Here is a 14,357-nt window from a genome sequence, read left to right as displayed (position 1 = left end):
TATGACAGCCACTATCCATTTACAAGTGTACATAAACCTAGGGTCACTCGGCTCATCAACTTCTCACCATCTTATGCAAGTTTTTTTTTACATATATAACATCTTCAAAGTAATTTAACAAACTTGATATTATACGCAGAATGGTGTGGCCTCCAGCCGTACGGCCGTACCTGCCCATCTAGAGCTTTATGGCAATTTTACAATATCCCAGTATTCTTACGAAATTGTGTAATATTACCTTGGAAGTAAATGGCTTCATCTTTATCTGTCCCAGTAGCAAAAAACCCCAAACAAACAGAAAACCTGACTCTGCATTGGATACCTTTAAAAAGCCAGCCCTGTGTAATGCAGGCTGGTCCTACAGGCCAGAGCTGCTGGCGTTATCGATCTCCGATAATATTAGCAGGATGCATTTTCTATACTACTTCTTAAATGTTATGCACTGACAGTACAGCATCATAATCCAAAAATGGACTTGTGCGAAGATGTAGACCCCCTACTCCCTTATCTGGTTTTGCTCTCTCATACAAGTACTTCAGACCTGTATGAACATGCCTTGAACAAACACGCCTGGAGAAATTTTGCGTTTATTTCTTCCCTTCTTGCTGAGGTTGATAATCAATCATTCTGCCAAAATCTCCAGGGAAAAAAGTAAATCAGGCATTGATACTGAAACTGACGTTGTTGTCTCTCATTTAGCATTGGGAACATGTTTACATTCAGTCTTTTTTTTCCATGTTGTCTTCTTTAGAGATCTTTAGGCTAGGTTGTTTTCTCCAAAAGAACCGGAGCTGTCAAACACAGCGGTTTCACATCACATCTTGTACCACACCCCCTCACAAACATTCAGCAATCCAGAAGGAAGAGGGGTTAAATGTCGATTTAAAAAACTGAACAGAAGAAAAAAAACATAACAGACAGGATGAAGAGGTCTAAGTAGAAAGTTCTGGAAAGTTCCTTCCCAGTGTTTTTGTCTTTTGGCAGCGCAGGAGCGCAGCAGGGTGGAACCCTCCTATCCACTGGGGCCCACACCCCCCTTAAGCTTTTGGCCCATGAGTGATGTGTGTGTGTGTGTGTGCACCTATCTGAGAGTGTAATTGTAACTGTAACTGTAAGTGTGTGTGTGTGTGTGTGTGTGTGTGTGTGTGTAATAATCTGTACAGTTATTTATCAGTTTGCTTAACTGTGTGTGTGTGTGCGCGCGCGAGTGTGTGTGTGTGTGTGTGTGTAACATAAACATGTCTGTTCAAGTTTGTGGGTCTGAGGCTCTGCTGGACTCAGGAGACGTTGGTGATGGGCTTGTACTTCTTGAGGCGGGTCCACTGGCCGGTGGAGTAGTTCATCTCGAACACCGTGTCCACCAGCATGGTGGTGCTGCCTGTGCCGTCTGCTTTGGGCAGGACCTCCGTGTGTTCGCTCAGTTTGATCTGGATGATGTCACCCTGCTCCGGGCACGGGTTCTCTGTGGGATGGACGAGAGGACAGGTCAAATGGTTAAGAGATGAAGGACACGTTCACATTGAGAGAGCATCAATGGGAGAGAAACAAAAGAAGGGATGGGGAAGAAACGGAAAGACAGATGTTGTGAAGACTGACAAAGAATATGTAGAGAGAGAGAGAGAGAGAGATGAAAGAGAGATAGAGAGAGTAGGATATAGTTAGGTTAATTGTGCTACTATTCAGCAGGTGGAGGATTTCATTGCTTTCCAAATAAAAACAAAATTGTTTTTGTTGACATAAATCACCATAAATGAGAGGCTGAATGCCATGAGTCACTGAACCATCAGGAACACTGGATATGAGTGAAGGTGTGCAAATGTTTCACCTCGTGATCCAGCCATAAAGCCGAGGATGAGGGCTTTCTCTGGTCTTGTGACCTTGTTGGCCGTCTTGAACATCTCCTGTGCAGCATACATCTGTTCTCTCTGCGCACACAAACACACACACACACAAAATGTGAACCAACAAACTTGTTGTGCAGTCATCCACAAACTGAGTTCACACTGTAGCGGTCAATCAAAGCTGATATTGAAAAAAGTGTTCCTTTACAACAAGGCAGGAGGAGCATGAATGTAAACTAGTCTTGTTTGTCTAGTCCAAGTTTACGTAAATATGTAAGGGATAATGTATAGAAAGCTGGTCATTATCGGAAAATAAGTACCGACAGGGCGAACAGGACCCCAACGCGAAGCGGATCCCGCTTATTATACAGCTACTTGCCAAAACGAGAAGGAACTTACCACAATGTGTCTTTAGCAATGACTTAGCTACCGTTTCGTGGCTTCCGCTAACAAAACAAATAGTTCGCCACACAGATAGAACGTGACTGTTTTAGAGGTTGCTAGGCAACCTCTTACTAGCTGTCGCTCACTTTCAACAAAATTTTAAGGTGGAGTGATATGAAAGACCTGAATTAGAAGTACAAACGCCTTTGCCATTGACAGCGGTCATTATTTTTTTCAGAGGTCCTCCATCAAGAAATAATGATGACCGGTAGAACGTTGGGAAATCCCATTCAAGTCAATGGAGCGTTCTACTTGCATTGTGAAGAGCGGTATAATAAGTAAGGGATAATATATAAAACGCTGGTCATTATCGGGAAAATAAGGACCGACATGCACTGGAATCTGTATATCAGTGTTTTTTTTTTCCTTTCAGTTGGAAACAAATATTTTTACATTTTTTTGGTTTTATTTTGAAAAACTAATGACAGATACACGGGTTCACTGGCATACCCAGCCAATTGGAGCTCACCGTGAGAGAGAGGTTCTTTTTGGGCTGAGGCTGCTGGGGGGCGGCGGTGGGTGCAGGGGTCGCCGAGGGCTGGACCGCAGCTGGCTGCGTGGGCGTCGGAGCCTCCGGCTGGGTAGGCGTGGCGGCGGCGGGAGGGGCGTTGTTGACTGGCGTGCTGATTGGCTGGCTGGGCGAGGTGGGGGTCGAGGGGCTGGCCGTGCTGGCATTGTACATGGGCGGCCGCTGCTTGAACTGGCCGGCCAGCTGGGCACCGCCCCCGGGGGGCGCCGTTTCCTCGGGCTGTCGACCGGCCTCGCGAGCGACACCACCTGCACCTGCTGGGACACGGAGAGAGAAAGTGAGTATGAGAGAGCAGAAGAAACAGTGGAGAACACACACCAGGAAAAACCTTAGACCAATGCATTGCAAAAGTAGAGGTGAACCATATATGGTTTAGGGCTGTGGTGAAAACCAAATCAGTTTTACTGCGGTCATGTGATACTTGCTCTTTACTGCCATCACCACATTTTTATTTTTATTTATCTTTTCAAAGTTACAATTATAAATGCGTGACATAAAATAAACACAGCGATCAGAATTGACTATCTTCCCCAGACAAACGGGGAAGATACAGTTAAATATTGCTTTTTCATCACAGCAAGAAGTAATCTATACAGTCACAGCCCAAGATCAGAGATGAAATACCGCACACTACACCACAATAAAGATCTAAATGTCAATGTAACTGGGAAACACTAGCCTATTGCTAGAACAGCTACAATAGGCTATTGCCACTCAACCATCACTCCACAGTAGAAGTAGAAATGTAAAGACCACAGAGGGAAAATGGACACAAGTAGTCTGCCGCAGGAGAGCGGGCATGCTAGTCTCACCAGGCTGTGACTCGGAGCTGGGAATGTAGGAGGAGGAGGGCACCATGCTGGGCGTGGCTGGTAGGTAGCTGGTGGAGGGCAGAGCGCTCTCGTTCAGAGCCCCCAGTTTCTGAAACACACCCAAGGAAGTCACTCTGATGAAACTCTGTCCCCATAGTCACCATGAAGTCAGACTCTTGTTTCTCTCTAGCGTGTAGTGTGTTTCTTAAATTCAGTAAAGTGTAGATGCACTTATTATGAGATGCCTAATTATATTGGTGGTCTATTAGTCATAGTGTGTGTGTGTATGTGTGTGTGTGTGTGTGTGTGTGTGTGTGTGTGTGTGTGTGTGTGTGTGTGTGTGTGTCTGAGGTTGTGTATGTATTTACACATGTGTGAAATTCTGTTTCGCACCTGTGTGGACACCAGGCCAGCAGCGTAGTCAGGCGTGGCGTTCTCAACCACGGCTTCCTCTTTGGCAGCCTTCTCTCCGGTCTCTGTGTCTGTGAACAAAAGGAGAGCATTGATCAAAAGGTACAATTCGCATGATTCTTTGGCCTACACTCAACAGCAAGAATACAAGCTAAAATAACAGTCCATTGCAGACTGAGTGTGATGTGTGAAATACAGCCCAGTGAAGAAACCACCTCTCCAGATCCAAGTTCTTTTCTTGAAAGAATGGTGAATGCATTAAAATTAGCATGTGTGTGTGTGTTTGTGTTTTACCCAGTGTCTTTCTTCTCCTCTTGGCTTCTCTGCCTCCTCCAACCATGTCCAGTTCTGAAATATCTAATAACTACAGAACAAAAAAATCGACAAACTTTAGCATTAAGTAATCAAGTACTTTGTCTTTCAAAGCTTAAGTGCACAACAAATATGTACAGTACGCTCCATCGTCAATGCAGTAATGCAATGGAGAACTTATAGCAGTTCAACAAACATGTTTATGAATCAATATGTCTATGTGGACTGTGAGCAGATGATTACCTTGACGCCCCTTTCCTTGCGCATGGGGGTGCGTGCAGGGGCGATGGGTGTGCGTGTGCTGGGGGGGCTGAACATGCTGGGGGCGGTAGGGCTACGGAATGGGGCCTTAGGTATCCCCTTTAAGGGGGCTGAGAGAGAGAGAAGAGAAATTGAGAGACAAACACTAGGGCCCCAAAGCATGGTATTTATCAATTTGAACGCGATCGGTGACTATGCTCGAATCTCATGTCTAGTCTCAATTATGGTGAGACAAAATAAAACGTGGTGCATTTCTAAGCAGGTAAGAGGGATAACTATATTTTGTGGCACTGTAATATCCTCTTGCACTTTCAGTTTCACTTTGGAATGAGGATATTACTGCCCAGAGTCTAAGTGCTCCCAATGTTATTCCGCCACACAATATAGTTATCCCTTTTACCTGCTTAGAAATGCACCACGTTTTATTTTGTCTATATAGCATAAGCCCCTTTCAGACAGACATGTATTTATTTTACGCAATGTTCACGGACATTTTACGGTAGTTTTTTTTCCCCGTTGTGCTGTCTGAATGCATATGTCCGCATATCTACTATCGGAACTTTTCCTGCTGCCGACCTAGTCATGTTTCCGTAATGTTGCCGCCACAGCTGCTATGTGAACAGCAATCGCGGACAAAATCTGCACTTGTCAGTGATGATCAAGGGAAGTATTACATGTATTTAAAGTGCCCGATATCACTGAACAGCCTACATAGCCTACATCCCTCTAACGCGCTGCAGATCTGTTTCAACCTCACTCTGACCGTCACTACAGTCTAAAAAGGGATGGTGACGGTCATCCCTCGGTCTCACAGATCCATAGTTACCTTCGTAACCTACAGTAATGCAGCAAGGCTACTCCCGGTGTGAAAACTACACTCGCATGCACAGCTGTCAGTGCGGCCGCATTTATTAGGCGTCATTATCTGCCCAGCAAACTAAAGCCCAATTGACGGAAATTCTACATTACATGTGAACAACAGGTGGCCGTATACATTGCGCATATATGCTTCATGTCTGAATGTCCGCTACCGTCAGAAATGCTGTAAGCAATTATCGCAAAATGTGCGCAAAACCTGTCTGAAAACGGCTATAGAGTCAGAGAGAAGGAGAACTCACTGGTGGTGTCTATTTTCTTGACGAGGCCTCTGCCTTTGGCGTGGAAGGGTACTCCTGCCGTCTTCTTCAGCTGCTGTGCTGTCTCTGTGGCTGAAAGTAGAAAACACAGACACACTCAAATTAGAATGTCCCTTTGTGCATGCTTATAGACACATACAGACAGTAAACAGTTTAAGGACTGTTGAAAGGCATTTCTCTTTCTGGTAATCAAATCTGTAACTCTTGGTGGTCATCACAATCGAAGTCAATCCATCTGAGCAATGGGAACACTTTTGGGGCTTACATTTCTGTAGCAGCTCTGCCCTGAGGGTGGCACTCTTGGGTTTCCTCTTGAGTTGGAAGTGCTTGATGGGGGGGTTGAGGGGTCCCACCAACGTGGTCAGAGCACTCTTGTTCAGGTACTGGCACTCCAGCGGCAGCATGGACGACGCATCGCACTCATTCACTGTGAAGAACGCACGCAATCACATATTTACACACTGGAGTAAAAACACATAAGAACAGACCAACAGCCAGCCAAAGGGCTGCTCTTTCAGGAAGTTTACAGTCCCTTACACACACCTGTACTTGATATATGCTCCCGTGTATAGTTTACACACATGCATACGCGGACAGACAGACTGGTTCCGACTCCGAGACATGCCAAGACATTTTTTGACACATATGAACCCACAATATGTGTCCACAGAAACAGTATTTGCATGGTCACGTTTTACAGATGGGATTATATAATCCCGCACTTGCATTATGGACAGATGTAAAACGCATGACAGTCAAATCAAAAACGATGTGTGTTTCAGACTGACCCTTTTCACGGAGCTCTCCCAGTATGTCCTGCACATTGGGGTTCTGCTCCTCTAGGTCTAGGTTGAGTGACCCCGTCTCCGGGAAGGTCTTGAGGATGTCAGCCACCATCAGGACCCAGGGCTCGGAATCCACTGTGGCAAGCTGAATGATCTCTGTCAAAGCCTCCTTCATCTGGGAGACAGAGTTGGCAGACACAAAAGATAATCAGTAAGCCGTGGCCTGTAAAATCAATCAAGCTGTACAACAGCACTGGTTTTAACTGACCATATCACATTTCGCAAACACTTTTATCCAAAGCAGATTACAGTCCTGAAATACATAATTTAATATAATCAGTGTATCTGCTCCTTGGGTATCTAACACAAGGCATCCATGTTGCTAGCATCTTGCCCTACCTGCTGATCTTCAGGGACTATAACATTGGCTATAACATTGTTATTTTCATGTAGACCCGTTATGCAACTTAGTAAGGCAATGAGTCTTATTTATTGCAGTTCACACACTCTCTAGTGAGATTCTGGCTAGTAAATCCCTCTGGAAATAGTGATTTATATTTCATTCCTTTCTTTTATGTGCATGCCATGATGGATGAATTCATTATTGGGGGCCAAGCAGCGAATCTGCGAAGGCACCCATTGTGTTTGTTAGTTTTCTTATTATTATTCCTCTGTCATGGGAGTCAATGGCAGCCCATAGAACTGACTGGTGAAAAGTTGTGAAATTTGGCACACTGATTGGGGACAGTCCATTGATTCATGTGACCAAGTTTCATGTTGGCACCTCATACGCTCTAGTGCCACCAACAGGTCAAAGTTGGACGTGCGTTCACGCACGTAACTTTTGACTCGTTGGTCCGATTTTCAAAAATCAAGTATCGTTGGAATCCTTGGACCAGCCCGAGTTCAACGCAAAGGGGCAGGAATATTCCTGGAAGTAGAAACATGAATTGAGCTGGTTATCAACCCTCTGCTAACTCCCTTGGATGGCCATAGATTGATTTTTTTGCGATCCCATAACTTCATGTAACATGTGCCCTGTGTCGCCCTTATAGCTTCTGTATATTCTATATAGGGTATCGAAGGCAAAACTAATTCACGTCTTCCTCGTATATAACGTTGGTTTCCTGTAAAGAAGTATAATTAGCATGTCGGTTGGAGGGAAGCTAACGTTCAACGGGAGATTTCCCGTAATGTTTGGATAAGAAGCTCAGTCCAGCCTGCACGAAAACCATGACGGAAAGTAATTCGCAAGATCAGTGAAAAAGCGTGTAGCCTACGGTAGCCTACTGTTTGATAGGATAAAGCATTACCTAGAGGCAAGTAAACATAATAATAATATTAAAAACTAACGTTAATAATGGATTGACAGTTGTTAGGAAAAACCCATCTATCAGACGAGTTACAGCAATGTACAGGATGGCTAACGTCACAAAGTGAGTACGAGTCTGCGCAGTACGATGGAAAGTAAACGGAATTTTGTTTCAGTCCCCTCCCATTGAGAACACACTTCAAAGATAATAACTTTTGTCCGATCGAGACCAAACTTGACAGAGAGCATTCTCAGACAATGCCCTACGCAGGTTGTGCTTTTTTCTTTGGAACTTTTACCATTGGCCCGTAACAGCCAATACAAATTTGCGGCGAAACCGCCAAACAAGAAGTGGGCTCATATTTCAGCAACCCTTGCACGCATCAAAACAAACTTAGTACATGGTCTTGGGACCCCATCAGGAGGACGCTCAAGAAATTTGGAGACCTTTGAACTCTAGGGGGCGCTGTAATGCAGAAACATGCCTTTTGGCCTATAACTGCTGTTGTGCCTAGAATTACAATATACTAGTGATGTCTAGTAATACTGTGGAAGATCCTTATGTCGACAGATGGCAACTTATGACATCAACATAATTGATTCGGCCTCCACATTGGATTTGATCAAAAACACTAACAAATTTCCCTAGGTCACAAATTTCAACTGATCCTCACCAAAATTGGCACAGACCATCTTCAGACCATGCCTTGTAAGTGTTTTGATTTCTGTAACAATTGACGGAAGCGTTTGCCCGTCGCAGCCAATCGAAATTGGCGCCAAAGCCGCCAAACAGGAAGTGAGCTCATATCTTAGCAGCCTTTGCGTCTAACAACACCAAACTTAATATATGGACACGTGACCCAATGTAGACGATGCTCAAGAAATTTGGTGACCTTTGACCTCTGGTGTGTGAAGCCACCAAACAGGAAGTGAGCTCATATCTCAGCAACCTTTGAATCCATCAAAACCAAACTTAGTATATGGACTTGTGAACCGATCGTGAGGACGCCCAAGAAATTTGGTGACCTTTGACCTTTGGGATAGCTGCAATTAGCAAAAATGCAAGTTGCCAATGTAGCTTTTGACGTGTTGGACATGAAACTTGCTCTGACTGCTTACGGCCATATGTCTGATTGCGGCATTGTGCTAACAGCGTTGAGTTGCCGTGGTTACTCCGGCCTACTGCTTGGCCCCCACATTGCTGCTTGCAGCTATTTGTTATATTAATAATAATAATAATAATATCATTCTTAAAATACTGGATTTAACACTTTTATTTAGGCCATATTACTTGACAATAAACTCTTAATTATAATATTCACTGATTGTCATTTTATAATTGTAGCCTAAGCCTGAGTCATTGTAAGTCACTTTGGACAAAATCGTCTGCGAGGAGCCATAAATAAATAAACAAACAATAAACAAACTCTAAATAAACCCAAGGTGGATTTCAGAAGTCGAGGAAGTTCACATTTAAGTCGGGGGCGGGCATACAATGTGGACACGAGTGTGGCGGGTACAATTTGAAAAAGACAGCAGATCAACCCCACCGACAGAGCTGCGGAGACCTCAACAAGTTCATGTGGGCAAATTTTTGCATGAGAGAAGGTCTACTGGTGGTCAGTGGGCAAACTCGCACTTGAAAACGCGCTTTGAGCAGACGCCAGACGGGGTTAGCATACGGTTGCATTACTCTCCATGCCATCACCTGGACTATAAGGCTAGTTATCCTTAAACACAAGTGAATGTACGCAGCCTGCAGTTATGTCACACTTTGTTTTCTCCAATACACACCGAAAAACTGTTTCTGACATTAACGTTAAATATCTAACGCTATCGTCACCTGCTAACTGGCTAGCATGTAATGTTAACGTTGCCCAAGTAACGTTTGGGCTGTCATAACTTATCTGTTAACATACAAGCACCTGTCCTGACCCTAACGTGTCCACAGCCCCATCGTTTAACACGCAGACAGTCAGTTAGTGACTTTATCCGCAAATACATAACAGGACTGACTGTCAGTCTATACATCATCGGTTACATTAGAATTTAAGGGGTACTGAACACGTAAGTTAGGCTAGCCGCGGTTGTGACAAGTGCTTACAACCAGCAGCTAAGTTAGCTCGCTGATGTCTTGCGTGACAAGTGACGTTAGCCTAACGTTTGTCTTCTCTAAACTGTCAACATTGCTGTTGTAGTGCAAATGTCTAGATAGCGGTCCCGTGCCTTTGAAAGACAGCAGCAATAGTACAGACAGGCAACGTTACCACTAACTTTATTGCTACCTAACTTGCCAAACTATGGCTAGCTAATAACGTAACATTGCTAATGCTCAAGTGCTTCCAGCTAACATAACTAGCCTGATGGAGGACGGCGTGTAAGCGGGATTTTCCCACCGATGCTGTCTGCCGAATGCAGGACAACCAAGATCACTAAAGATAGCATCAAACTACCCTTCTATGGTGACAGGTCTTGTGAGCGACCAACTGACAGAAGGTTCGCCCTTCTTCAAGCAGCTAGAAGACAGCAAGGCAACCATGCACTCTGCAGCCAGTAGTTGGGAGTTCATTGCAACTCGCAAACCCACCTCATCAACAGTCCGCCGCGGCAGATGCAGCATCCCGAGCAGCAGTTTCAGCTTCACTGGCGGCGACAAACTCGAAAAACATAATCGTATGTTGTCAATAACCGATACAGTAAGCAACGAAGCAATGCTGGGAGGTGCCCAGAGTTCATCTGTTGAGCCTAGTTTGTTGTGAAGCCACAGGCCGGTGTCGCTATCCCTCATCGACGCCATCTTGGAAAAAGAAGTACTGTGAGTTCGGGCATTTTAACAGGCTACCTAAGAAAACATACGGTTCAGGCTCACGTGACCACCGTTTTGGAGGATCAGAGAACTCTAGTGGTTACACTGTATGCATGAAAGAAAACAACTGGCTTGTTTCATCTGGACTTGTTGGGATGTTCAGTGAACGGCAAATTATAGCATTTTGGGCTTAATTATATAATTAATAAAATCATCAATACAATGATTACTACTCATCTACATCATTAGGCTAAATGTAGCTATAGCCTAATATCAGCGATGCCTAAGCTATTCAGACAAACACAAGCCATGAAGTCCCGTTTAAATCATGTCTTACGGCAGGAATCCAGGTCCAAAACGTAGCCTAACCAAACTCCGAGCGCTCAGCGCAGATGCTCATGTGATCTCTTCGGGCGAATCAGAGCACACGACAACTGCAGAATATATCATTTTTAAGCACCAGCGTACGGATTCATGAAGGACGACCTAGATGTTTGGTCAATGTACGAGTGTCTTTGAAAAAAAGGAGGTTTAGTTGTTATAAGGCTATTCGGCAGCTGTCGTAGGCCGAGACAGTTGAACAGCATCAAGGTGCTTTACACATCAGAGGCGAAAGGTAAACACATATGGTTTTATATTAGCCTATTGTTCTTGTATTGTGGGCCTACGGAGGTTCTGCATAATGTAGCCTAGTACTACTAGACCTAGCGTATGCGATTTATTCGGCGTGTTTTTCTTTTACTGTTGATAGTGAGCATAGGCCTAATTGATTAAAATGATGTCAGATAGGACCAAAGGGAAGCGATTGCAGAATGATTATTAGGCCATTGCGTTCATGCAACAGTACAAACAGATTTGGCTTTTTCCCCTCTTTCAGGATCTTAATCAGAATCAGTATCCGTCGGCATGTTGTGTAGCGGGATGATGTCGAGTACAGCTCTGCGGACGATGATGCTGCTCCTGGCGGTCCAGCTTCTCTGCCTCAGACCGATAAGCGCCGAGCAAGAGTCTGGTACAGTAATTCCTGCTGAGAGTAAGCCATTTTCACTGAATATTAGCATGGCCTCTTTGTGTAGCCTACCTTTCTACAACCCCGCTAAAGGTGTATGAACAGCACCGAAAACAATTCATGGCATTTTAATCCTTGACTAGACCTTTATAGGCTAGGCTACTCCTGTTCAGGAACAGCATGAGATTTATTAGGAGGTTTATCAGTCTACTGTATGATCTTTCACGAACTGTGTAAATGGCAAAAGACCCCATAGTATAGCCTATATCAAAATCGCCTAACCTGTTAAGAAATATGCCACATTTGCAGCAACTTTACGGGTAAAGTGGGTGTGGTGAACAGCTGGCTGCATTTCTGTCTTTGGACACTGAGCAGTTGAGAGTGGGACATCACATCAGAGTGCCTCAGAAAAGGAAACCTGACAGGAAATAAACCGAGATGCAATCGGCGCAGCAGTTAACCCTGAAACACTTGCACCTTCTCTCTAGGCCGACCATGTGTGGATTGTCATGCCTTTGAATTCATGCAGAGGGCTCTGCAAGACTTAAAGAAGACCGCCTTTAACCTGGACTCACGGGTGAGACTCTCTTTCCATAGGACTGAAAAGGTTGTGTTATTCATTACGGGAGTTTTGGTGGCTGCTGGTTATCTTCAAGTGATGGATTATCAGCACAGTCTGTTGATGTCCGATTAGTCATCCAGAAGCCGTCCTTGTGGGTAAAATTGTTGCTCCCATGGTAATCCACAAGACATGATGTAAGGAAGACATAGAATTTGGAGTGCTCTATCATAAAGAGGGCATGATACTGATTACTGTGTGTGTGTGTGTGTGTTCGTGTGTACTGTATGTGTGTGTGCTGTCATGTAAATATATCAGTGTGTTTGTTTTTCCTCTTAATAATGATCCTTGTCCTCCGTGCTCTGTTCATTCCTCTGTGCTACCTTCTCTGCTTTCCTCTCCTCTCAGACGGAGAGCTTGGTGTTGCGGGCAGAGCAGAGGGCCCTGTGTGACTGCATGCCTGGCACCACTCTGCGCTGAGCAGACCACACTCCACCATGGCCGTCTCCGGGTGCCAAGGTTGGGCACCTCTCACCTGGGCACGCACCAAGACATGACACAATGACGTTACTTCCTCACCTGACTAGAAGATCCCATCCACCAGCACCTTATCATTGCAGATACTTTATTCACAATAATCATTCTCTCTCTCTCTCTCTCTCTTTCTCTCTCTCGCTTTCTCTCTCGCTTTCTCTCTGTCTAGGCATACCTCTTTTTATTGTCTCTCTTCGTCCTTTTGCTCCATGCTGAAAGAGGACTTTATATGACTTCACTTCACTTTTCCCCGTCTACATTTCATGCTGACATAATGGAAACAGAGCTCGACCCAAGTAGCCTCCTCTTTTCATAAGCGTCTCCCTTCCTCTACTTGTCAACTGGAACGTCGGAACATTTTGTAGGTCAACATGTCTCACCATGCATATTATTTGCACAGTAGAGTAGGTGTCTTTGCACACTATGTACTTAAAGATAGAAATGTTCAGATCATTGTATTAAGAAACTATTTAGATTATTACTTTATTCCACTGTCATTTTAACAGAATTGTATCCGTAGCAGAAATGATAACTCTGTGAAAGACCACTTACAATGTACTAATGCATTATAGAAATTCCGCTCATATATGATGTGATTATTTTAGATGTAGAATAGAGATAGAGTTGTTTGACAGCATGGAGATTGTTTTGTCTAGTAAAGGACATACGTCCTATTAAGACCATTTGGGGGTGAATTGTATTGATTTGTACGGACACCGAATACCACTTTTTAAAAATCAAAGTTTTGATTTTGTATGACTCATTGAGGGTTTGTGGGATTTAATTTCTGTGGTAGATTTAAGATAAACAGTTTAATTGGTATAAAGTATAGTTAAACATGGTATTCACAGTATTGGTATTCTGCTAAGAAAAAAACGAATTGTTTTCCAGAAACAATGTTCTATCAGTGCTATTTTGTAGTAATCTAACTACAGCAAATCAGACTGTGAACCCTCTTTTGAGTTGTACTAGCTCTGAAAAAAAAATACATGGCTACAAATACTTGTTATGAGTATACCTGTATGTTTACAATGTTGATAGGCTGATACAAACAAATAAAGTAATACTTTAGAATTTATGTTTTCTATGTCATTTAGCAAAATAATATGCATCCAATAAAAAAAATATCAGTTAACTTATTTTGCACTATTTATCTGGCCAAAATCGAGGATCAACTAACTGTCTCTGTCGATATGAGGGACTCTCCCCAGAGTTGATTCAGAAAGTCCTCTCCAAGTTCAACAGTGCCCCAGGAACTCCAATCTTCCAGCCATAGGAACACAAGTTCCTTATGAAAGAGTTTGGACCTGAGGCCTTCCTGCAGAGAGCTATGGAGACACAGGATGTCTCCTTTGATAGCATGTTCGTGATGACATTTAGAAAGGAGCTGCTGCACTAGTGTGACACAGAAGCCACTTATGTCCTATCAACTCCGATTGCTTCACCCTCCCTTGAGCCTGTGCCTGGATCAGCAACTGGGCAAACCACCAGGAACAGGAAGTGGGTCATAGTGAGGCTCAATATAAAGGTACAATAAAATGGCTTTGCAGTCTTTTACCTTTCCCACATGTCATCTTTTGAGAACAATAACAGTATAATTTTCACA

The 14,357-nt window shown here is 43.9% G+C and overlaps 2 protein-coding genes across 4 annotated transcripts; one reads left to right on the top strand and one right to left on the bottom strand.

The window, feature by feature from the left end:
• Positions 1-569: 569 nt before the first annotated feature.
• Positions 570-10,900, bottom strand: nelfa (negative elongation factor complex member A). 2 transcript variants are annotated; one of them, XM_062515910.1, is made up of 11 exons: positions 10,431-10,900; positions 6,535-6,706; positions 6,012-6,173; positions 5,729-5,818; positions 4,593-4,720; positions 4,332-4,401; positions 4,020-4,108; positions 3,627-3,735; positions 2,755-3,068; positions 1,826-1,925; positions 570-1,462 (listed from the first exon to the last, which is right to left on the bottom strand). In XM_062515910.1, the coding sequence occupies exons 1-11, from the start codon at positions 10,638-10,640 to the stop codon at positions 1,278-1,280; spliced, it is 1,629 nt and encodes a 542-aa protein (XP_062371894.1). In that variant the 5' UTR covers positions 10,641-10,900; the 3' UTR covers positions 570-1,277. The 2 variants fall into 2 exon arrangements, with proteins under 2 accessions (XP_062371894.1, XP_062371893.1); XM_062515909.1 differs by having other exon boundaries at positions 2,755-3,071; positions 10,431-10,897.
• A 101-nt stretch (positions 10,901-11,001) lies between these two features.
• Positions 11,002-13,829, top strand: nicol1 (NELL2 interacting cell ontogeny regulator 1). Of its 2 annotated transcripts, XM_062515912.1 has the most exons (5): positions 11,002-11,265; positions 11,527-11,682; positions 12,147-12,235; positions 12,626-12,736; positions 12,921-13,829. In XM_062515912.1, exons 2-4 carry the CDS (start codon positions 11,556-11,558, stop codon positions 12,695-12,697), a joined length of 288 nt encoding a protein of 95 aa, XP_062371896.1. In that variant the 5' UTR covers positions 11,002-11,265; positions 11,527-11,555; the 3' UTR covers positions 12,698-12,736; positions 12,921-13,829. The 2 variants fall into 2 exon arrangements, with proteins under 2 accessions (XP_062371896.1, XP_062371895.1); XM_062515911.1 differs by having other exon boundaries at positions 11,009-11,265; positions 12,626-13,829.
• Positions 13,830-14,357: the final 528 nt, after the last annotated feature.

The sequence above is a fragment of the Sardina pilchardus genome, chromosome 16 (genome assembly GCF_963854185.1).
Source record: "Sardina pilchardus chromosome 16, fSarPil1.1, whole genome shotgun sequence".
NCBI lineage: Eukaryota > Metazoa > Chordata > Actinopteri > Clupeiformes > Clupeidae > Sardina > Sardina pilchardus.
The sequence above is the reverse complement of the archived record's forward strand: the minus strand, read 5'-3'. Positions and strand labels throughout refer to the sequence as shown.